Source organism: Crinia signifera, chromosome 2 (assembly GCF_055691185.1).
Source record: "Crinia signifera chromosome 2, ASM5569118v1, whole genome shotgun sequence".
Taxonomy (NCBI): domain Eukaryota; kingdom Metazoa; phylum Chordata; class Amphibia; order Anura; family Myobatrachidae; genus Crinia; species Crinia signifera.
In genome coordinates this window covers 258,470,147-258,496,148 of record NC_139218.1, presented here as the reverse complement: position 1 = coordinate 258,496,148, position 26,002 = coordinate 258,470,147, and the positions used below count along the sequence as shown (strand labels likewise).

Genomic DNA, 26,002 nt, shown 5'->3' with positions numbered 1-26,002 from the left:
ATCCCTTATAATGGGATTCAGCAGTGACCAATAACAGAATAAAAATAGAACTGTATTATGACACAGGGCTAATGCAGAACACCAATAATATAGATTCATTGTCATAATCAAGCATCTATTGAAGATGAGATGTTGCTCATAGCAACCACAGTCTATTTATTTATTTATTTATGGGCAACATCCCAGTTCCAATACAACTCCCATCTTAGTAAATTTACCCCAGGGAATCAAGATATTAGTATTGGCAGCTCAACAAATCGATGCAAACAGCAAAGGGATGTATAAAAGTAGAATCAAATTATTTATTCAATATTGATACATTTATCACTTACAGTAGAAAACCTCACTACCCACATATAGTACAAAACGGAAGTCAAAACATACAATTCTATTCACAGAAATGTGAAAATAAATGGTGCAATCATATTAAGCAGCAATATAAACACGAGTGTGTCCACAAGATGCCTACTGTATATCACACACTATAAATGTACAAAAAGCCTCTGTAAAACCACTTATAAACTACAGCGATATGTCTATTGATGCTGACCAAATGAATAGTGTTGAGACGGGGCCTAATTCATGTTTGCAACCAATGCTCGCATGATCACACAGCCCATGCACCAAGCTACCTTTATGATCTTGCTTGCACACACTTTTTTGTGATTGGCATAAGGGAATGTTTGGGGCAGTTAATGTGGGATTGTCTATTTCTGTAGCCATACAGTATGTAAACTTGGGGAATTGATGTTTCTCCTTGTTCCGTTGATGCTGCCTATACATGAGCAGTTGCTGAGAACTTTGTAAATTGCTCTGGTGGGTGTCTATATATACTTTTCTGGGGCGCAGCTTCACTTGCTAGAGTATGTGTACCGTTTCCAAGTTCTATTGCCTGAAAATTTAGAGCTGCGCACAAACATGAATTCAGCTCAGTGTCTGTAATCACAGCTCCAAATAATGTGCAAATTGGTGCAAACATGTTCATGCAGATAATCCAATGCTGTGTTCTTGGATGAATGAGTGATCACAGGAGCCATGTATTTATACAAGACATCTCATGCGGCATTAGTATATTTTAGCATAAAGTAGCTGCTGCCTACAAAGATGCCGACAGTCTTAATATATATATCGGCAAACTGGATTCCTTTTAGATTATGGTTCTGTTTTGGTTGAAAGCTATCTTTGGTTAGATCATGTTGCTATGTGCCCGCTATGTTTGAAACAACTTTATTTATCCTTTGTATCCATATAAAAGTTACACAATAATAATAGTACTTGGTCTCATAGAACATGTACCCCATTACTGCTAAGCAGTACTGTATATTGAGTGACAGTGCGCAGGAGAAAATATGGGATGCGGTCATTTGGTCTACAGCATGATGGTCGACAGTCATTAGGTGGACACCATTAGGTTGACATGGGAAAAAGTCGACATGGGTCTAGGTCGAACTGGTTCTAGGTCGAAAAGGTCATTAGTTCGACAGGTCATTAGTTCGACAGTGTTCTAGGTCGACAGTCAAAAGGTCGAAATGGGGTTTTTCAGCTTTTTTGAACCGACATGTTCCGACAGCCGGTATTTCATGCGCTACCATCCACTAGGGCCTGGCGGAAGAAGAAAATGGTGTGCCAAGCGCAGCAAAGCACCGTGCCCAAAGCATCGCGAGCACAGCAAGCGATGCGAGGGGATGCGTGCACTTTAAACTGTTACCATGTCGACTGTGTTGACATTCGGGTAAAAAAACTGTGAAAAACCCCATGTCGACCTTTTGACTATTGACCTAGACACTGCCGAACTAATGACCTTTCCACCTAGACCCATGTCGACCTTTTCCCATGTCGACCTAATGACAGTCAACCATTATGCTGTAGACCAAATTATCCCAACCCGAATATATAATCCTTCATTTAATGTTTTCTTTTAGCTTTCAGAATGTTTTGTAGAATCAAGTTGGAAGAAAAAAAATTTATTCATTGTAATGGAGTTTCACGGACTTATCCATTACACAATGTCTACAAATACTGTAAGTATGCTACCTTCTACTGTGTACAGCGTTGTGTATTTCTGTTTCTAAATGGCTACAGTCATACAGTACATAGTTAATTGATTTATATGTTATGTGTCCAATAGTCGCTACAGTGGAATGTCTCCCATGTTTTTGAACAGTATGTAATGTTTGCAAAGTGGACCTTTCTGTGGTTTGTCCTATAACATATAACAGGTAAGGTAAGATCCCCAAGTTCCTTACCCTACGCAGCAATAGCTATATCTAGAATGCGGAGAGAGAGCTTTATGAGTTCAATGCTATTAAATAAGTTTGAAACAGACCTTGCTGTGAGATCCTGAGTAGGAATCCCAGTGTTGTGTTTCAGGCTAACAACCATTGATCAAGCAGTAGCTTTAAGCATGAATGGTAGGGTGGGATTGAAGAATTTGTTCTGTCTCTAACTTGTGTTGGTCACAAATAAAAGAGAGCTATTTGTGAAGCAAATATGGCTAAGTAGGACAGACATAAAAAAATGAAATATTCTGAAAAATCACGGTTTTCTGCAATACACGGATAAGGGAGACTCAACCTGTATATATATATTTCCATACCCAGTACACTAACTTCCCCATAAAAGTTAAAATTATTTGTTAAAAATTCTGTAAGAGACAAAGTAGAAGATGGTTGAGAGATGTTGTAGTCGCCCTGGGTAACCACACTTTGCTACAAATGGGGGAAACAGTGTATTCAAGGATCAGTCTGTGTTTTGTAGCAGAAGGGTTAGGAAATTGTATTGTAAACTAAGACAAAAGCCATCCCTCTATTAATTACACACAGCTATCCCACAGAAACCTTAATGCTGAATTTTGAAAAACCTGAAGAAAATCTCTGGTCTGATTGATCATATCACAAAGATCATTTACACAAAGACACTGAAAAGTGGAAACTCTGCCTGGTTAGGCTGAAGTAAATCAACCAGAAAGCAGACAGTCCCTGACAGGCCTTCATAGAGACTGTAAATGCTTTCCACAGTACATGAGCCAACTCTGAATTCATCCGAAGACAGAAATTCTGCAAACCTAGGAAAGAACAGATGTGTATTTACTATTTAGTAACTTGAAAATACTATTAAACAAGATGAAAAAAATAAAAATAAAAAACATACTGTATTTCTAATATGCTTTAGGGGAGGGTAAAAGTTCTCTACAAGGTTATAACAAATCAATCAGAGGCCATATTTATCCACAAAGCTAAACCACAAGCTCATGGGGTCCAAACATCCTAACATCTAATAATGGATTGGACAGTCTGGTCAACGTTTATCAAAGAGGCTAGTTACCTTTTGTTAACCAGTGGGCAGGGGTTAAAGTTAGGGGGAACGGGGTGGAACTGAGTTCCACTACCTCTAATGGTGAGTTGAAACATTATAATCTCCCCATTGGCAATGCACAGTAATTCTCACACAAAAGCATTCTAGTTTGCAGGGGGATTCCAAAAACCCTACCACTGGCCCTGTCTCTACCTAATGGGGGAGAGGAGGTAGGGTAATTAGGTGGCATAGAGAAATGAGTTCCCCCACCTCCTATCCTGCCTCCGTTCCTACTTATCCTATTGTATTTCGTTCGTCCACCCACCTATTTTTAGTATGTTAACTCTTATGAGTAGGGTCCTCCTTCCTCATGTACTCACCCTACCTCATTAGCTTTTTGTGAGTTATTGTGTTCCTGTGCAGGGTAAATACTGACTGCTTTATATTTACACTGCAACATAGATCTCACTTTGAAGTAAAACCACACCCAAATCTAATTCTCTCTCTGCACAAGTAACATCTGCCCCACCTGCAATGCACATGGTTTTGTCCATCTAAGAACAATTTTGTCAGAAAGAGTGAACTAGAATAAGGCCCATGGTGACTGTCAGAGTGTGTGCTATGTTAGCAGCAGTATCCTCTTGTTCCTTTAATGTTGATAATCTGACAGTAGTAAGAACCCACATTTTCTGTGACATCAGTCATCATGGAAGGAGAATCAGAGCAGAGGGATGGTGATAACTCAGAATGCCCACAGTTACATCCATGCTAAATAATAATAACAATATACACAGAAATATAACATTGGCATTTGTAGTTACTAACATAGCTATAATGCACGGTTGCCTATTTTTGCCCCGCCCTCTCCGGGTTCATTAAGGCAGGGATTTTAAGGGTTGGTTTGACCTGTTGCACAGGAGGGGAGATAGATTGTAAGTGGATATGAGACACGGCCCCCTCTAGTACAAACTTTTGTTGGAGATATATCTAGGGGTGTGCTACCACCGACAACTTACTGTAATTAAGACTTTAATAGGAAGAAAGAAAACGGGTTGTCTTATGGTGGTGCACCATTTATAGAGAATGGAGTCATAAAATATACCTTTTATTATTTTTATTTAAAATGAAGAACACGAAATATGACATACAACATATAACATAGACACAAGTGAAAACAGTGTGTTTCTTTAAAAAGCACGTGCGAGTTCCAGAAGCAATTCCCTCTATTTTATTATTTCAATGACACTTTATATTTTCTCCTTCAGGTTTTTACAAAAATAATTGAGGAATAATATGTGTCAATTTTAGAATAGTTTTTTGTGTTTTTAATGCGTTCTTTTTTCAGCAGCCCAAGTACAGCTACCTAGATGCGATAGTGAGCACTTGGTAGCTTGCAACGGACTACAACTCAATTAGCAGGATATCTGTATTTTACAGCTTATTGTATAACTTTATAGTGGATACAATTGTGCTACATTGAGATCTCAGTAGTTGGGTGTTGTCACTTGTAGATTCCGTCTGGAGTCACTACCTGTGGTAAGTGCTGCAGAACGGGTAGGTGAGTAGTCACCTCTCAAAGTATTATTGATATATTGATTAGAATAGAAGTGTGGACAACACCACACGCGTTGTGCTGTATTCTAAGCCAATCAGTCTGTGGTCCCTCTCTGCGCCGTATAGGTATGTTAGCGGTCGCAGGGGGATACTAGAACAGACGCGGCTTTAGGTGCCCTCTATGGTGGGCATACAATTCCCCAGGAAGGGCAGCGTGATAGCGTGAAGCTGTCAGAAGTGGTCAGTGAGCCCCCGTGCTGCAGACCCAGAACGCTGGTCGTTTAGCAGCTAACGGGGAGACCGTGTCTGCTCCGTCGGAGTGCAGCTAACAGCGTACACTCCCTGTCCAGGGACAAGTGCCGCAGTGAAGGTGCCTTGCGTCTGACAGTCCAACCCTGTGCCACTACCAGCTGATGCTGCTGCTGGGGTGGTCTTAGGGTGACTGCAGGCGAGCGGCTACTAGTACATTAGAGTCCTAAAAAGGACTGATAAATACATTCGCATAAACACAAAAAAAGGGATGGGGTATTGCAGGAGGAACGTGCGCACGGCTGGGTCGGCCGGCGTACGCTTCGTAGGTCTTCCTCAGGGCCCTGCAGCAGTCACCCTAAGACCACCCCAGCAGCAGCATCAGCTGGTAGTGGCACAGGGTTGGACTGTCAGACGCAAGGCACCTTCACTGCGGCACTTGTCCCTGGACAGGGAGTGTACGCTGTTAGCTGCACTCCGACGGAGCAGACACGGTCTCCCCGTTAGCTGCTAAACGACCAGCGTTCTGGGTCTGCAGCACGGGGGCTCACTGACCACTTCTGACAGCTTCACGCTATCACGCTGCCCTTCCTGGGGAATTGTATGCCCACCATAGAGGGCACCTAAAGCCGCGTCTGTTCTAGTATCCCCCTGCGACCGCTAACATACCTATACGGCGCAGAGAGGGACCACAGACTGATTGGCTTAGAATACAGCACAACGCGTGTGGTGTTGTCCACACTTCTATTCTAATCAATATATCAATAATACTTTGAGAGGTGACTACTCACCTACCCGTTCTGCAGCACTTACCACAGGTAGTGACTCCAGACGGAATCTACAAGTGACAACACCCAACTACTGAGATCTCAATGTAGCACAATTGTATCCACTATAAAGTTATACAATAAGCTGTAAAATACAGATATCCTGCTAATTGAGTTGTAGTCCGTTGCAAGCTAACAAGTGCTCACTATCGCATCTAGGTAGCTGTACTTGGGCTGCTGAAAAAAGAACGCATTAAAAACACAAAAAACTATTCTAAAATTGACACATATTATTCCTCAATTATTTTTGTAAAAACCTGAAGGAAAAAATATAAAGTGTCATTGAAATAATAAAATAGAGGGAATTGCTTCTGGAACTCGCACGTGCTTTTTAAAGAAACACACTGTTTTCACTTGTGTCTATGTTATATGTTGTATGTCATATTTCGTGTTCTTCATTTTAAATAAAAATAATAAAAGGTATATTTTATGACTCCATTCTCTATAAATGGTGCACCACCATAAGACAACCCGTTTTCTTTCTTCCTATTAAAGTCATTAAGGCAGGGGGCAGGGCCGCTGACAGGGTAGTGGAAAGGGCAGAACTGGGCAGAGCTAAGGCGATATGTCACAGTTTGGGGGCATGGCCGGTGCGAATATGTCTTCATGGCCACGCCTCCCGGTTTCTGGGACCCTGCTCTAATGTAAAGTCAGCAACTCACTTCTTTTTTCACACAGATTTTTCAGATGAGATCTCTCTTTTTATTTTGCTAATCAACATTTTTAAGATTTTTTTATTCCGTAAAATGATATCTGAACTAGTGGGCAATTCAAACCTGATCACTCATATCCGAATTCGCTACCCCAGCCGATGATGGTGGTTTGTGCATGCATGAATATGCGCATGTGTGAATGCTTTGTCAAGCTTCACACTCGCCGGGATGTTCGCTCACTGATGGGTGGGCAGGAGGTTTTGCCCACAAAAACAGTGGGCGCACCCATAGAAACGCTGGGCATAACCCTATGAATGCAGGTGTGCCCATGCATTCTCGGGGCGGGCGGTTGATGTCACATGATCTCGGCGCCCGCCCCCAATATGGTGGATAGCGGTATAGACTTCATTTTCAGAGTGAAGGCTGGAAAAATCATTTGATGTGAGCGACCATCGAATGATTTTTCCTCTGTGCGGCCACATGCAAGTGGATGTGTAAGTGTTACAGATCTGCTCGCATGCCTGGTCAGGGATTTGCCTAGCCGGGGGTCGTTTACCTGCTTGCTAGGCAGCAAATATACGTAGCCTAGCGAGCCGGTCTAAATCAGAGCCTAAATTGTTTTCTATACGGAACCTTCTAAAATGTCATTTCATTGACTGTTGCCTTAAAAAACAAAATATCGCAGGCTGCCGGGGAGCGAGCACCACAGAGAGCGCCATGACACTAACCGCTGTGCTCTGTAGATGTACTTGGAGTTGCCAGTAATTCTGTACAGTAATAGAAATACGTAGGCACTGCCTGCCACTCCATGACAGATGCCAGGTCCTTTCTTCAGCAGGCCCTTCTGCCAGGTCAGTTCCCCACAGCGGATACAGCTGTCCAGATAGCACGGCTTCTTGGAGAGTAAATAGGCTTTTGCAAAAAGATAGGCAATACCTGCAAATGCAAATAAATGATATTTATTTAAGAAGGAGCTTTAGAAGCGTGATTAAGCAGATGGAAATATGCCACATGGTGATACATCAGAGAGATAACGGCTAATGGGGAGAATTACCTCAGGCACTTAGCTTGGCAGAGCTACAAAAGCTCTTAATAACCAGTCTTTACAGATTCTTAAAATCTGAAAATCGCCACATGTGTCAATAGAGTGTGAGCTGTATCACCATAGGGGTCATTTGGAGACAGTACAGAGGTATGCAATAATACAGACTTTAAATGCGGGCGTTAGCAATGCCAGGTGTACATGTTACTGTTTATTGAGCTGCACATGCAGAATATTCCAGTACTGGTATTTTCAGACAAGTGCTCCCACATAAAAATAAAACTACATTAAAAGAGCATTAAGGATCATGAATGTCAAAGACACAAGACTCCAGTATTTATCAACATTCACCAATTTATCAATCAGATTATGAATCCCATAATTCTATAAGGATCCTATTCTTTTAAAATCTGTATGTGCCTATTTATTAAGCTTTCTGTTCTGGACAATTGTGAGGAAACAACAGAGAAATATCCTAGAGCCGCATACTACAATGCTTACTACTCTCAATGGGAACTGAAAATGGGCTAATTTACCAGGTTACAGGTACTGTATTGTAATATAAAGAAGCTGTGACTAACCAGGGGCTCCATGACACCAGTGAACAAGTTCATTTTCACGCTCAATCACTTCCCCAAGTTCCGGTGGCCAATTGCAGTTCTGTTCCTGGTTTACAAGGAAGTCGACACTTTGCCAAACAAGGTCACGGTCATCTGGTTGAAGGTAGTCTTGGTAGGACAGAAGCATTTGTAGTATAGAAGATAGACCATGTGCTGCTCCTGTAACATCAAGCAATTGCTCAATTAGGAAATGTATAATACACTCCTATATTGTGACACATTGCTAGTATTATATTGTGACACATTGCTAGTATTATATCAGGGGTCTTCAACCTTTAAGACAGTGTGGGCCACATTAAAATATTCAACAAAGCCCGAGGGCCACTAAGCTCTACTGTGGTATTTAGTACAGCTCTTAATAGATAGACAGCACAGCCCCCGCATAGATAGTTGGCAAAGCTTCCCATACACATAAACCCTGCCCCCAATATATAGTCTGCACCAGGGCTATTTCTAAACAATAAGGGTCAAAGTGCAAACTGAATAAAAATGCCCCCCCCCCCCCCCCCCATACATAATGTGGTATTAATGAATTTGCTCCCAAAAAGGGTGTGGTCTAATTATAAGGGCGTGGTCTAATTATAAGAGAGTGTGAACTAGCAGGAAGCAATTAGCTGACACCTCACTTTTGCAATCTGCATGACCAGACATTGGTTACCGCAGGAATTGTTATTGCCGCACAGTGACATATAAACATGAGGGCCCATTACACCATGATGCCCATTACACATTATGACACACACCATGATTCCGATTGCACATTATGCCACACACCATGATGCCCATTGCACTATAAGGCCCCCAATACTCCTGCTTATACATATGATGCCCCGAGCAGTGCCTTTCACAAAATGCCACCAGTAGTGTCCTTCATAAAATGCCACCAGTAGTGTCCCTCGCAAAATGCCACCAGTAGTGGCCCTCACAAAATGCCCCAGTATTGCCCTTCCTTAGTCAGCACCACATTGCACTGCCAGCCCCCCCATAGTCAGCACTGCACAGACAGGCAGCCCCCTCCCCATAAACAGGACCACATTGCACTGTCAGCCCCCCCCCCCCCCCTCCCCCATAGTCAGCACTGCACAGACAGGCAGCCCCCTCCCCATAGACAGGACCACATTGCACTGCCACCCCCCCACCCCCCCTATAGTCAGCACCGCACAGAGAGGCAGCCCCCTCCCCATAGACAGGACCACAATGCCCAAACAATGCCCCCCCCCCCCCCATAGTCAGCACTGCGCAGCCAGACCCTCCCCTCCCCCCAAGTCAGCCATACTTATGCATTGCCTTGTCCTGCAGGGAAGCTGTGTAGCATGTACTGTATGCAGCGCTCACCTGGGTGCAGACTCTCTCAGTGCCGATGTCGGGGCAGTATCAGCCGTAGTCACAAAGAATAATGGAGACCAAGCTGTCAGCTGCTCACACAGGGCAAACCGGACAGGAGGCCGCGCCGCAGCAACCGGATGCTCAGACAGTCATAAATCACGCGGCGCTGGCATCGCACCCGTGTGACCACCCCCGATCACCAGACACACCAGTGGTGGGCGGGTGGCAGGTTTGCAGACAAAGACTTGTGAGATGATGACATCATCATCTGGCAAGCTCATCTGTCATACAGGCAGCTCCACAGCAGCGGCACAGAGGGCTGGAGGCTTTTTAGACACCCGGATTCTGGGTGTGGAAAAGCCCCCTGAAGGGTTGCCACCAAAATCGGGAGAATCCCGGAAATCCTGGAAAGGTGGCAACCCTACCCACGCACCATGCAAAGTTATGTATTAGTGTTAAAAAAATGTCAATCCTTACAGAGGCTGTGGCATGGATGTGCCCATTTTGGTGAATTACCCTTCTATGACGTTTTAGAGATATGATGCGGAAACCCTGATGTATTTCTCACCCAGGTATTCTGTCCCATAGTATGAGTACATAAGTGGGAATGGTTTCCTTTTCTTCCTAGAATATTTCTTTCCAGATTCCAGGATAGCATGGCAGATTGTCCTAATCTGTTCTGGAGTTAACACCTGTGAAGAAAAATGTATGTTTTATTATTCATAGCAAAAGCAAATAGATTTGTGTTATTGTTATTGCTGTTTATATATCATTGACATTTGAATATAATATAATATATATATATCTTGATTTCAATTAAATAAGTATTTTACAAAAGTAGGAACATCATCTATTGAGCTAATTATACACCACAAAGGAGGCACCTAGAGGAAACAAGAAGGCTAGTTACTATCCCAGCTACAAAATATATTTATATATATCATCATTAATTCATTATTCTGGCTAAATGGAAGAGGGCGGTGTACCAGAAGGTGTTAGTAATAGAGGGGCAGATGTATGAAGCAGTGACAAGTGCGGAGAACTGATAAAGTGCCTGGTACATTATCACCGGCCAATCAGCTCCTGACTGTCCCTTATGAAACTCAGCCTGTAACTTAACAGTCAGGAGCTGATTGGCCACTGATAAAGTACCAGGCACATTATCACTTCACCTCCCTTATCACTGCTTCATACATCTAACCCTTAATCACCAGTAGCGCACGCAGGGGGGGTTTCTGAGTACCCAGAAACCCCCCCAGGAGTCTAGACTGAAAGCTGAGTGTCCCCTCTTTCCATGGGTACAAGAATTTTAAAAATCGGCCCTTGGGAACCGGAGATATCTGACTTCAAAGCAGTGGTCCCCATCCAAGCCTGTTAATTGCTCTTCCCAGTCAGATATTTCAGGTTCTGTCTGACGTACAGTTTTTCTGAGGGTATATTCCAAAAGCTGGGACTCTCCCTCTTTGAAGGACATGAGTAGCTTGTCTCTACTTTTCCCAGAACCAGAGATATCAGCCTTCGAGCAGCTGGTTACTGCTCCAGCTCCACACACCTGGTATGTAGTTTTATATATTCGTTGGCAGATTTGCTCTGCTTCCTGAAATCTGATCCCCTAGTCCCTAAAGCAATTTGGTAGGTGGGATTCTCTAGTTTTTAATTCCATTAAAATCTAAGAAATCTATTTCTGGAAACTGGAGATATCTGCAGTCAAGCAAGCTGTCCTCCCACCAGAAAATTATGAATAATAAGCCCACTCCACTATACACCCCTCCTCTGTGTATTAAACATCCTCTACCACCCTGGAAGTTATGTATCAGGGCCCCTTCATTCAGCCCAATGCCCCCTTCTCCCACCCCATCTCCCACCATCTGTGCAGTAAAGGGGTAATTAGTGGAAATTACTGATCCAAGCCCTACATGCTGAGCAGTTGATATAATACCCCCTACCACCCGCGGGACATCAAAGCTTCCCCCACCCCTACCGCCGGAGGATCGGTAGGTGCCCCAATACATTGCTATGCCCAGGGGTCTACATGGCTGTTGACGCCCCTGTATATGTATGTATGTATGTATGTATGTATATATATATATATATGTGTGTGTGTTATTAATATACATTTGGTCTATCTATAATACTTTAACTGACCCGGCATATACTGGGTCACCTAAGTGTCCATCTCCGTGCTTTGCTCCGCCCCTCTGGAAACCCCCTTCTGAAAATCCTGCGTTTGCCACTGATCACATATACAGTATGTTGATGACACATCTGACTACAATCCCTGATACTTATAAAATCAAACTAAAATTAAAATGTTAAAATGTACAATTTATTAAAATATATGATTCCGCATAATGACAAAATATTACAGAATATATTTCATACAAAAACAGTTTGTTGCAATGTACTCCACATCTGAGTTACACACTTTTCACCCTTTTACTGTAAAGGAAACACATTTCCAGCTGTGTATTCTTCTCAGTGTGGGTCCCACAGTCAGGACCTAATGAGCAAATGAAACATTGGAGTAAAATTGCTAAAGCTACTAAAAATGATAAGAGATGATGTTGTCCATAGCAACCAATCAGATACTCTCTACCATTTTCTAGGATGCAATAAAGAAATGATAAGCTGAATCTCTTTTCATTTTTAGAAGCTTTAGTAAATTTACCCAGCTGACTTAACCCCTTCCCGACATTTGACGTACATTTACGTCATGGTCGGGATGTACTTCCCGACACATGACGTAAATGTACGTCATGACTTCAAAGTGTCACCGCGTCTAGAGACGCGATGACAGAGGGACGATGTCTGCTGTCCCTGACAGCAGACATCTTCCCTCATTGCCCAGGGGGGGCAGCGATGCCCCCCGCCATGGGCGATCGCTGCGATTGGCTGTTCAAACGTGAACAGCCAAAAGCAGCGTTTACTGTGTGATGTGCATAATTTTGACTCTGCTGCCCCCTAGTGTCCAAAAAAATTAAAAGCAGGTTGAAATAATGATGTAATAATAAAGTTTAGATATGGTCTTTGTTAGTTATTAACTATTTTGAGTGGTATGATTATTTGTCTCACAAGCAGAAAATGTAACATTTTGCAAATTGCAAAATGTTCAATTTTTTTACGACATTTTGGTATTTTTCACAAAAAAAAAAAAACTGTATCGACCAAAATTTATCACTAACTTAAAGTACAATGTGTCACGGGAAAACAATCTCAAAATCACTGGGATAAGTAAAAGCAAAAAAAAGTTATCCCCACTTAAGTGATACCTGTCAGATTTGAAAAAAAGGCCTCTGTCAGGAAGGCAAAAACATGCTGCGTCGATAAGGGGTTAAATAAACCATTGTTGTTTAACTGGATGTGAGTCCAAGTGACTGCACTGGCTTCTCTGTGACTGGCAGTGACACCCAAGGCAGTCCCATTGGAAGATGTTCCCTCCCTCCTCGATGCTTTCATGGGCTGCGCATGTGCAGTACTGGGGACGATACTGCGCATGTGCATGACCATGAATATGCTTCTATGGACTGCTGCTGAAGCAGCCCATAGAGGCTGGGGGCCAATACATGTGCAGCACCAGAGATGCTACTGTGCATGCGCCAAACCCAGCGACCACAATGGGGGTTGGGACTGGCAGCGGGGACCAGCGGGCACCAGCAGAGGGGTGGGGGTGGGAGGGGGGGTGGGGTATATTGCGGCAGCCCCCCTCCTCCACTGAGATAAGAGCCGCCACTATTCTTTTTCAGTGTTTTTTTCACTTTGATATTTATTTTTGAGTGATAACTGACAACCTGCTTTTCAGCTACAATTAGCTGGTAGAACAGGGTACATGCTCTGAGTACAGTTGTTTTTATGGCAAATCTGTCGAACTTTATCCACTCCTCCAATTTATTTTGATAATATTCTAACACATTACAATCTGGCGCAAGTACAAATGGGCAATTAATTTACATTAATGTTATTATGGACTCCGTTATCATATTTGCTTGATGAAGAACAGGATTCCTAATATGTCCATTTATTGACTTATTAGCAAATCATTAATAATTTTAAACTCGTCACACATTGAAAAGAAAAGATTTACTATATATATATATATAATACTTTTCAAGTACAATACAGTAAATAATTGGCAATCCTATCCATTCTGGTATACATTTGATGAAGCACATTGATTCCAAAAACTTTAAAATTGGTAGGAATATGATATTTTGTTTCAAAGAAGCAAACATTATAAAACTAGCTTAATCAATGTTAAACCTATAAGCATAGCACTGTCATAGCTGTGATCATCCAATTACTTGGGTTTCCTGAGTTTGATCCTGAGGTTACTATTTACATCTTGTATTGACATTTGGAAATATCTTCTCTCCAGTTTTAGCTGCTAAGTTGAGCTTAATCACATCTTGCTTCCTGCATTTGTTTATCTGTATAAAACATTAGTAAGAAGAGCAATGTATAAATTGAATTGTATTTACCAACCCACTAGAAAAGAAAACCAATTTGTTAATTTTTCTTAACATGTTCATCATATTGTAAATAGGTCATAGGCAAATGCCCATGCCATGACCACTATAGCAATAATATATATGTATATATGTGTATGTGTATGTATAATACAATGTTACGACATGTTTTACAGATGCCCTCAGTATTACAAATAAAATAATTAGCATCACCTGTGGATCTTTTCAAACGTGTCACCAAATAATCAATACACCTGTGCATCAATGAGGAGATATGTAAAACATGCATTGTTAGGGGTGTATTGCTATAGACCACCTATATGGTTAATAATTAATACTGCAATGTGTACATATACACTATGTCCTGGGTAAAACAGGTTCTTCTGCCTTTCACCAAGACTCCCAGACATGTTCCAGTGCTCTGGATTTTTATCCACATCTGAAATAAAAACATTCAGGCAGGATCGCCATACTGCCAATTATAATACTGTAGCTCACTGTGATTGCTCGTTCAGTATATGTCAGAATAATGACATACTGTACGTTGCACTTTGTATGATGTATATTGTAGTTGGTGTAGTGCTAATTATGTTCTCTTCATAGACATGTACTCTAGGATCAAACAGTTCAAACACCCGTCTAGAAATCCTGTGTTTGCCCCTGTATGTGTTGGTGAAGCAGAAATGCGCGTAGGCATGAGTAAGTCTGATTCACAGCCAAGCCCCAAAGTGAAACCACTTTACTGCTGGGTCTTCTTCATACAGGGTAGGGATGGCCATCAACCATAGATGGTTAGCAATCATCAATGGTTTATGGTCGATGTCCAATAGATTTGACATGATGGGGGAGAACCAGATGGTTTCCCACCATTGATATCTAGCTTCAACAAATAGTTTTGTATTGTTTTTTCCCCCAAGGGTCTGGGACACGGAGCAAAGCTCCGCCCCTGACACCCATGAAGCCCTGCCCCCGTATTTTGATTGACCCACAGGTCAACCAATCAAAGAAAATAGATGACCATCGATATGCAAAAACATTGATGGTCATCCATTGCCTAGTTATACACTATCGATAGCCAGTTGCACTTTTGGCAAAGGCAACAATGGCCATCCCTAATACAGGGCTTACGAGACTTGTCAGCTAATCCAACTCTGACTCACAGCCAAAAGTACTTCTACTTTGAACTATGTATTTACGTAATTTATAATCACACCTTTAGTGGTGTGTAATATTTTGAACCAATTATATGGATTAGAGCAGGGTCCTCTTCCCTTCTGTTCTCACAGCACTCTTCTTGCATTTCAATTACAATCTAAACCTGCATAAGGAAGAGGGAAGGAGGGGGCGTGACCACGGCAGGACGTGAGTGAGAGTGCGCGTCTGTCCTCCCCCGTGCACACCACGCCACGCGAATGGAGACTGCTCCTCTGTAGAGATGGAAGCCCCAGCGTGAAAAAGTCTTAACCCACACTAAACTGCCGCCTTTTACCATCTGTGAGCAGCCGGCACGGGGATCCGTGCTTCTGTGTTCCCTTGCTTGGTGGAAGTCGGACGGAAGTGCTGAGGCGCCTGGTGAGAGAGGGCGCCCGGCGTGGTGACGCGTGGCGAGGGGTCCTTGAAAGCGCGTCTGAAGCTCTGCCCGTCTGGGAGAACTGCGGAGGCCGGAGACAGCGCTGCGAGTGAGTGCTGCCCGTCGGCTGCCTGCGGGTGTGAGACGCAGCGACCGAGGACAGCCTGCTCTGACTGCCTTTAGATGCCGGGAGACTGCGGGTGAGAGCCGCAGATACCTGGGTCTACATACAACGGCAAGTGACCTCCGTTTGGCCGCATCAATCCAGGAGGACCGGAGGAGAGTATTGGCGGTGAGGAGAGCTCTCTCAGAGATAAGGAGCAGCGGTGACCGGACCAGCATTATATTGAGGTACTCTGGCATACAGACTTGTACAAGGCCTTACACTGCCAGCTGAGAAAACTGGCAAGGCCGGTTCTGAATAGGCTTTCCCACACGTGGACCCCCACCCGGCCCCTGGGTGTGAGGCAGGGAGCCGGGTTGGAGCATATTGTGGTCTGTGGGTGGAACTGTTTGTTGGTGGCCTTGGCCGGAGGCCCTGAAAAGGTTCACGGCCGGACCATACAGAGGGGCCGCTCGTTTTAGACTACCCTCAGATGCAAATACTTTGTGAGAAAGGGGAAAAAGTGAAGCGCTGCATCCAGTCCAAACCCACTTTATCAGCTTGCGCAAACAGGGGGCACACTCACTCCATAGCCTGGGACTCTACTTTGTGCCAGTACTAAAGTGTATAAAAATCTGTTCAGTCTGAACCAGGGGGGGTCCACGGCCTGAGTGAGATAACGTCAGGTGGCTGATTTGATTGCAACCATGGGAAAAACCGGCCAGACAGCCGCAGCAGCGAGGTTGGAGAAATACGCTCGATCACAGGCGGGAAATAGTTCACAGTCTAGTACTCCACTATCTACCCCTACTAAAGAGAGCAAAAATCCGGTGTCTCCTGAAGTCACGTTGCAACAAGTGCTTGAGGCAATTAACACATGCGAGACCCGCCTGTGTGAGCAGATTAGCAAGGTGCAGTCTGATATTTCCCTGCTCAGGAACGATGCTCAAGTACTGCGTGAGAGAGTAACTGAGGCCGAGACCAGAATCTCAGCTGTAGAGGACCTGGTTGGCCCATTGCAGTCCCAGGTCAAAACCATGAGCGGCCAAATAACCGAAATACGTTATAAAATGTCGGACATGGAAGGTCGTCTTAGACGGAATAATATCCGTTTCATAGGTTTCGAAGAGAGGATAGAGGGAGATGCCCCGGAAAAATTCCTGACAGACTGGTTGACTCAGATATTTGGCGACAAGGTCTTCTCAGCCCAGTTTGCAATAGAGAGAGCCCATCGGGTTCCTGGGCGGGCTCCCCCTCCGGGAGGTCCACATCAGACTTTGATTGCGAAGTTTTTAAACTTTAAAGATCGGGACACGGTCCTAAGACTGGCCAGGGACAAGGTGGACTTTGTCTATAATGGCAGTAGGATTGCTGCCTTCCCGGATTTTCCCTTAGAGATCCAGAAGGACCGTGCTAAATTTAGGGAAATAAAAATCCGCCTGAGGGAGTTGGAATTGAAATATTCTATGCTCTACCCGTCCAAACTGAGAGTAGTGGCGGATGGGGCTACGAAATTTTTTTTCACTCCCGCGGAGGCGGCAAGGTGGCTTGATGCCACCTATCCCGGAAGGAAACAGGTCCTGGCAAAATGATAATGTGTCTTCTGTTTTCTTTTTCTTCTTTCTCTTTTTATTTTTTTTATTTTTATCTGCTTACTGAGTGAATGTCATTTGACCAGGTTTTGCAGTTTGCGGATGCGGTTCTATGTTAGAGAATATAAGGTCCTGAGTACAGGTCGTATGTCTGCATAAAATTTTGCTCCTACTAACTGTTGGGGGGGCGGCTCCTGTGATATAAAAACAGGGAATTTGGTGTGGGGAAGAGAGCTATCATTATTACTGTTGGTTTGTTGTTTTTTTTTTTTCCCTTTTAGCTCTCTCTCACCACCATATATAGATCCTGAGAGGTGTGGTGTGGGGTGTACGGGCGGGGGGGGGGATTGGGGGGGGGTTTCTTTGGTGGTCATTAGTAAATTGCTCCTGGGTTGTATGCATTAGTGTTAGGTGTGGGATATTGTGTGGATGGGGGGTAGGGACTCAGGTATACCAGGGGGGTTGGGTATACAGGGAGGGGGTGGGGGGTTGGGGGGGTTGTTCTTGTGTTCATGTATGTGTTTGTTTTTGGTCACAGCAACTTTAAGATAAAATCCTCCTTTAGTTTGGTCCTAAGGGGCCAGGAAGTCCGGGCTGGGTCAAGAGGGGTATCGGGCACCAGTCGGAAAGGACGTGATAAATGTAAATTGTGGTTTGATTTTTTTTTGTTTTGCCTCATAGATGGTTAGATTCATGACCTGGAACGTTAGAGGCCTGAATTGTAGGGTCAAAAGAGCTCTTGTCCTGAAGCAGTGTAGGAGCCAAGACTCCGATATTATCTGCTTACAAGAGACCCATTTGACGAAGGATCGGGTGGGCTCCTTAAAACGTCCGTGGATTGGACATATCTTCCAAGCCCCCTTCTCCTCCTCTTCCCGTGGGGTTGCGATCCTCATAAAAAAAACTGTGGTATTTGAAGTAGGATGTGTAAAGATTGACCAGGGGGGAAGATTTATATTTCTGGAATGTGCTATTGATCATGTGCGGTTTTGTATTCTTACAGTGTACATTCCACCCCCATTCTCCTATGATGTGGTAAGATTGGCGGTGGAATTTTCAGCTTCCTTTCCGGATAATTTGGTAATTTGTCTGGGGGATTTTAACAAGGTCCTCCAGCCGCGGCTGGATAGATGGAACAGGTCAGAGAGGGAAATTTGTAGGGAAGGTAATAGGTTTTTTGAGTTCATCGAGGAAATAGGGTGGAAGGATCCTTGGCGATTGAGGAATCCCGAGGTACATCAGTTTTCCTGCTACTCCCCCTCCCATAAAACGTTCTCCAGGATCGATTTGATTCTTGTTTCAGATAAAACCCTTACTAAGATTAGACATGTAGATTATAAAGCTCGAGGGATCTCCGACCACTCCCCGGTTATAATGGAAATGGATTTAGAGACCCCGATAGGGTTTAGATATTGGAAACTACAGGCCTATTGGCTTGAGCAAATGGGAGATCAGGTGGGGATGGAGGCTATGATCGAGGAGTACTTTGAGGGCAATGAAGGGTCCGCCCCAAATAACAGCGTCTGGGATGCCTTTAAGGCCTATCTGAGAGGGGTGCTTATTAAAAGGATAGCTTTTTTGAAGACTTCAAATCGTAAAAAGGCAAAGGAATTAGAAATAAAAATGACTAACTTGGAGAATGTTTTTCTGTTGAATAAGACAGATCTAGCTAGGTCTGCTTGGCTGACTGCCCAGAAAGAGTGGGTAGAGTACCTTCAAGAGGTGACGTGTCGCAGGTTGGGTTTTGGGGCACATAAGTGGTATGCAAACTCTGATCGTACTGGGAAATTCTTGGCCCATTTAATGAAGCAGGAGAACCCCCCTAATATTATCCCTATGATTAAGTTAGAAAATGGCGAAGTGGTGACAAAGACCCCTGAGATCACAGAGCTTTTTTCCACACATTTGGAAGAAGTTTATAGATCTAAACTTTATCGGAGTAATGGAGAAATTGACGAATACCTGGCACGGATAGATCTTCCCAGCTTGCTGCCCACATCAAGAGATATTTTGGAGGCCCCCTTGTCAGTAGAGGAAGTGAAGGTGGCGGTTAACTACTTTCCAGGGGGTAAAGCCCCCGGCCTGGATGGTCTTCCCGGGGAGGTGTATCAGAAATTTATAAACAATCTAGGCCCGCGGCTGCTGAAAGTTTTCCAGCATATGGAGGCCGAGGAAAGTATTCCTCAGTCAATGACTGAGGCTGCTATAATAATGATTCCCAAAAGTGGAAAAAACCCTAACCGAGTAGACTCATACAGGCCTATATCTTTAATAACGGCAGATGCAAAGATATATGCCAAAATTTTGGCAACCAGACTCCAGACAGTAATACATCAAGTGGTTCACCCTGATCAGACTGGGTTTATGGTGGGGAAATCCACTATGATCAATCTTAGAAGGGCATATACTTACCTTCAGGGCATAGAGCTGGGGGGGTCGGACGCCTTGCTCGCATCCTTTGATGCGAACAAGGCGTTTGACTCGGTCGAATGGCCATTTCTGTGGAGGGTGTTGCGGGCACTTGGGTTTGGGGAAAGGTTTATTAAACGGATATCTTTGCTCTATCGGGACCCTAAAGCTAGAGTGACCATTAATGGGTATACGTCTCCCCCCTTCTCTCTCTCCAGAGGTACGCGCCAGGGGTGACCTCTATCCCCCCTGCTGTTTGCAGTGGTGGTGGAGCCTCTGGCGTGCGTACGGGGGAGGGGGGCCCTGTAGAAATCTAGTCTCGCTGTACGCGGATGACCTCCTGGTTGGTCTTGCGGTACCTGGAGACCTGCCAGGGGTGATAAAATTGATTCAGGACTATGGGGGATACTCTGGGCTCTCAATGAATTGGGGTAAATCTAATTACATACGGTTAGGGAAAAAAGAAGGGATAATTCCAGTGTTAGAAGTACAGCTAAAACTTGTGGAGAAATTTCGGTATTTGGGTTGCGAGAAACTCAGCTGAATATATCCCCGATAATCTCATCCCGTTTATCAATGATCTCAGGTCGAAGTGTAGAAGCTGGGCAAGGCTCCAGATTTCACAAATTGGCCGGGTTAACCTGGTCAAGATGGCCATATTGCCCAAGTTCTTGTATATTGCCCAACACTCCCCCGTCTTTTTTAAGGATGAACATTTTAGGAAGATAAAGAGTATTGTCTCCTCATTTATATGGAGGGACAAACTCCCAAGAGTTAGAATGGAAATCATGTGCCGAGATACGGAAAGGGGTGGTTTGGCCCTCCCAGATTTTAAACTATATTATATGGCCGCACAGATGGTACAAATTTGTGCATGGGTCAAGTCAGAGGAAGTCCCTGATGAATTACGTAGTCTGGTGGAGCGGGTGGATCCAGACTTTTCGCCTCTACAAAGATTGTTTGTGAGAGGGCTTCGCCGGGATCTCCCTCCATTAATCAGCCAGTCGGTTAAGGTATGGAGATGGACCGGTAAATTAACGAAAACTGTGGGTATTGACCCGGACACCCCAATCTTTTACCTGCCAGGAATGAGGGAACTTAAAGAACAACAAGGTGGGACAGTTTGGAGGTTATATGGAATTACGAATGTGGGACAATGGTGTCAAGATGGGACAGTAAAGTCCTTTTCCCAGTTGCAATCAGAGTTTAGCATACCTAAGGAAGTATTCTTTAGATACCTGCAAATAAGAAGTGCGTTGACACAGGGGGGTAGGCCTGATACCTGGGTGGTGGAGGAGGCCCCTTGTAAAGTCTTTATAAAACAACTTACTAAAGGGAAGCGAATGTCCAAGATGTACCGGTACCTCCAGTCCTTTTCTCAATCCGAGGAATTGGGGGCCCTCCGGGCTAAATGGATTGAGGATATTCCCCAGCTGGATGAGAATGGGTGGAGGGTGGCCCTGGCAAGTCCCCGGCACTCGACTAACTTAATGCGAACACAACAGGTCCAATTCAATATTCTTCACAGGATCTATATTACCCCGGTCAAAATGAAAAAATTCTCGGGGTCTGCATCAGATGGATGTCCCAAATGTAGGGGTAGGCCGGCTACGTTTGATCATTTACTATGGAGTTGTAGGGATATCAGTAGGTTCTGGGGGGAGATAACGGAAACCCTTGTTCAAATAGGGGTTCCGAGAGCTGCGTTAAGTAAAATAAATATGGTTTTAGGGATATGGAAGGAAGCCGCAATTAACGGTGAGATGAGGCAATTGGTTAGAAGCCTAGTGGCCCTTGCCAAGGTGATAATAGCCCGACGATGGATGTCCCCACTGGCTCCGCACTACGGAGAATGGGTTAACCTGGTAAATCAGACTAGCGAACATGAAAAATACCTACATGCCTCGAGAGGTACGCTCGCTAAGTATCAGGGAAATTGGGGTCCCTGGAATAGGTCAGGATTCTACAAAGCCTGTAACACGGAGGGGGCTAATCTGTAGGGGGGGGGGGAAGGGAGGAAAATACTTCGGGGTTTTTTTTTTTTCTTTTCTGGTTAGGCGGCCAGTTCCGCAGTGGGTAGGTAGAGGGCACGGGGGGACCTCCAGATCAGTATAGAGTTCTGAGGTCCTGCCCCAATATAAATTAATTGCATAGACAAGCACGTTTACACATAGGGTGCACGGGTACATAAGTGGTATCGCAGCTGGGAAACGAGCCCTAGAAGGATGAGATAGAACGCTTGGCCTGATGGCAATAAGACTCGTAGGACTAGTTTGTAGGCACAGTATGGAGACACTGAAAAGGGGGGCACAGAGTATGCCAATGTAAAGGGTTAGTAATAGGATTAATCCTGGTAGATAGGGGGGGGGGGGTTTACATAGAAAGGGGGAGGGCGTCACTTAATTTAAACTTTATGGTCAATGGACACTATTTCCCATACTCGATGGAGAGGTATCAGTAATGGGGACACACAAGACACCCTCTATATAGAGAGCACATGTGGCTCAAATGGGAATTTTTTGTTTTTGTTTTGTTTTGTCCTCTCTCTCTCTCCTTCTCTCCCCCCGCTCCTTCATGCCTCCTGCCTTACAAAGTGGGCGTATATTTCCAGAGAGGTGGGATCACCAAAAAAAAAAGGGGGGGCTAAGGGGGTAAATGCATGTGATAGATCCGCCGGGGCAACCTACGGATGGCAAGGAAAGAAGGAGAGGGAGGCGAAGGGAGAAGGAGGGAAAGTGAACGAGGAAAAAGGAGCTAGAGAAGTGAGGAATAAGGGCAACAACACTTCAGTATATTCTAAGTCAATAGAGTGTTGGGCAAGCAAGAGACAGTATGTTCGGTTAGGGAAAAAGAAAGGGATGGGGCCAGGAGAAAAACAGTGGAACAGAGTGGGAGAAAGGGGGATATTTCGGGGGCTAGAGGGCCAGGGAACAGCGAGCCGTTCAACAAGCTGGTTAATGTAATCATGTTTGGATATAAAAGACTATGATAAAATAAATAGGTTGAGGATTGTAAATATATGTACATACATCTGCTTTGTTGCTGTGACTTTTTGTGTTTTTTTGTGACTTTTTTTATTGGTGTATTGTCATGTATGTTTTTGGTACTGAAAAAGTAAAATAAAAACAAAATAAAAAAAAAAAACAATCTAAACCTGCATCTCTTCTCACTTCCCTATATCTCAGCTAGGAATTGTGCTTTAATTGTGTTATGTCTAGTTCTGTGTACCCTGTACTGTTCTAATGTGCTCTATATGTATGGCATTGCGTACCATTTGTGGTAAGTAAGAAAGGTGGAGTGTTTACTATGTAAAATACACTATAGGTAAGGTAATAAGGTTATGTGACAGATTGTATAAAGGTGTGATACTTAGGAATAGTAAACACGGCCAAACTGCGAGTTCACCTGTGTACTGTAGCATGCAAGGAACTCTAATTGGGACCAATGGGACAGCTGTGAACTATAATTGGGACTGCTGGGACCCACACATAAATGCATTGAAAGACTGAGGGATCACATATGTTGCAATATGAGATTTAAGGAAAATAGAAAAAAAGAGAAAAATATTGTATAATATATGGTATATTATACAATTTTTATGTATTTATATAATGATATAAGGAATTATTACTGGGCCAAAGTGTATTTTGTATTTTGGGAGTGTACAGTATATTCTAAGCCAGGGGTGTCCAAACCAATTATCGAGATCTACTAACAGCTCATGTTTAACAGACCACCAAGCTGGTGCACAGGTGTAGACATTACAAACATTTTCAAATATGTGGAGTGTTCATTCCTAACTGACACATTCTACAGATCCACAGGTAGTCTGGAAAACATGAACTGTTGGTACAGCAGATCTCAAAGACTGGTTCGGCCATCACTGATCTAAGCAATAGCACATACCATAAAATGTACAATTGCTATGATGTAAAATTTCTGTGATTTAGAATCATTTCAACCAAAGAGGTATACAGTATGTAAGAGTGATTGGGTTTAGTGACTCATAAGGAGCATGCTATGATATTGGGAAAGAAGAGCCTCTAATGACTAACATCAGTGACCGGCCTTACTAGTGCTTGAACATTAATGACCTACTAATTCTTAATGCTGAATGGATGTTAATGCCCACAGCCATGTCCTTAAATCTAGTGGAAAGTCTTTGCTGCAGGCTGTTATATAATAAAAAGCTGAATCAACTCTCTATTGATGCCCATGGTTTTGGAACGAGAATTCAACAAGCACATAATAAGGGAGTTACAGGGAGTGTAATAACTGCATGTAGCTATGGTAGCTTTGCACTAGATTTGCTTAATTTCAAATAATCTACCATACACTGACATTGCCCACTGCATTTTACCTGAATCTGTTGTCAACCAACATTATACTACATAAAATAATGGCAGACCTCCATGGACAAGCTTCCTATGTATGGCAGCAGCAGGAGTGTGTACGTGTTACAGGTGCAAGGAGTATATGTGCTGTCTGTGTTATGTATGGAGAGCATTACAGATGACAGGAGAATGGACATAACATCATGCAAGCAGTGTGTTAGACATGGGGCAGGTGTGCTGGGCTTCCCCATCCATGAGTGTAAATGACCTGGAGCAATGTGCTGCCCCCTGCGCTCAGCGCCCGGCTCTTACCTCCTTGCCCAGCCTCTGCTTCAGCACCAGCGCGGCGCACAGGTAACCGCTCCTGCCCACAAACAGCTCGTCCGAGCCGCACTCCAGGAAGCCCAGCGGCACGCAGATGTCAGCCAGCTCCCGGAACCGCTCCAGCATCCCGGCGCTGTCCGCCCGTCCCAGCGCCGCGTAAATCAGAGCGGCCACGGCGTAGACTCCTGCGCCGCCCAGCAGGAAGGACGCCCGGGTCTCCCGGTCCTGCTCCTGGTCGTAGTAGCGCACGCAGGAGTCGATGAGCGCGGCGGCCCGGCGCAGGTGGGTGTCCCGTCCGGAGCCGAGCGCTGGGCACTGGGAGACGTGGTAGAGCATGTACGCCACCCCAGCCAGACCTCCGTACAGCCCGCCCTCCTGGCCGCCCTGAGCCGGCAGCTGCTGCATGATGCTGTCCAGGGTGCTGAGGATGAGCGGAGCCCCGAGCTCGCCGCTGCTCTGGCCGGACACCAGGCAGCCCCGGTAGTCGGAGAAGCGGTTCGGGAAGCAGCGCTTGTTCTCCATGGTCTCCGCGGCGCCTGAGCTCCGGAGGAGGAGAGCGGCTGGTGGTGTGTAGCGGTGACCGCGGGTACCGGGTGCCGGCCGGGGAGCGCTAAGCGCTGCTGCTGCTGCTGTCAGTGCGGCTGCTGCTGGCTGCGTGTTACCGCGGGGAGGAGCGCTGCTGCCTAGCACAGCATGTAACATATGGGGGAAGCGGCGGGGAGGGGGATCCAGCAGGTTTCAGGGACGCTTAGGAATAATCATCATCCACATTGCAATCAGGCGTTATTAGCATTTTGATCACATGCCTTATGTACTAACCACATGCAGAGCGCAACCAAGCGAATGTATGCAGCCTCTACCAAGGGATACTGCTCACAAACCAGGGGTGAGATGTATCAAATGGAAAATGCGGTAAACCCCCGGTAAAATGATACCGCAGGTATTGCCACCTTTGGGTGGCGATACCCTATTGAAGCCTATGGGCTTCTTTTCGCCGCCGACGCAAACCCGCCGCCTCGCCGACCCCCCCTCTGGCTTACCTTCCTGAAGGGTCCTCCTGGACCCTGGAAGGTAAACCTCTCCTCCACCTATCGACGAAGCCGGAAGTCCTTCCAGCTGCAGGGGGGAGGAGGAGGAGGCGCCGGGGACAGCCTGCTTAGCTGTGGAAATAAATTATACTCCCCATCCAACCCAGCGTAGATCGCGTCCTCTTCGGTCTATGTAGGCATCCAAGGGTTAAAAAAACAAACCGACAGCCTCATACCATAATGAACTGGAGGAGGCCTAAGTGTGTTTAGACTTGGGGCTCCTCCCCCCGAACTGGGGGATTTGCCAGTGACGTCAGACACTGGTTTCTCCCTCAGCCAATTAGCAGCGGGCTCAGGGGGAGCTCCACAGCTAATTGGCTCTTCACAGCTCCATACAAACCCATTTTAAAGTTTAACATGGGTGTCTATGGGCAGTTCCCATCATAGACCACCATTTAAAAAATTTAACATGGTCATCTATGATGGGAACCACCCATAGACGGCCATGTTAAACTTTAGGACAGGGGGTAACCTGGACGGGGGACCCCTTTATTGGGGGGTCCCCATTTCCCCAGGGTCCTGGCCCAAACTGACAAGTCAGGGATTAATGCTTT

At 44.8% G+C, this 26,002-nt stretch overlaps 1 protein-coding gene across 1 annotated transcript; it reads right to left on the bottom strand.

Annotated features, from left to right (window-relative positions):
* Positions 1 to 21: 21 nt before the first annotated feature.
* On the bottom strand, positions 22 to 25,113 carry LANCL3 (LanC like family member 3). Its single transcript, XM_083174358.1, has 5 exons — positions 24,349 to 25,113; positions 10,134 to 10,257; positions 8,201 to 8,398; positions 7,306 to 7,513; positions 22 to 3,064 (listed from the first exon to the last, which is right to left on the bottom strand). Exons 1-5 carry the CDS (start codon positions 25,060 to 25,062, stop codon positions 2,905 to 2,907), a joined length of 1,404 nt encoding a protein of 467 aa, XP_083030484.1. The 5' UTR covers positions 25,063 to 25,113; the 3' UTR covers positions 22 to 2,904.
* Between the last annotated feature and the right edge of the window lie 889 nt (positions 25,114 to 26,002).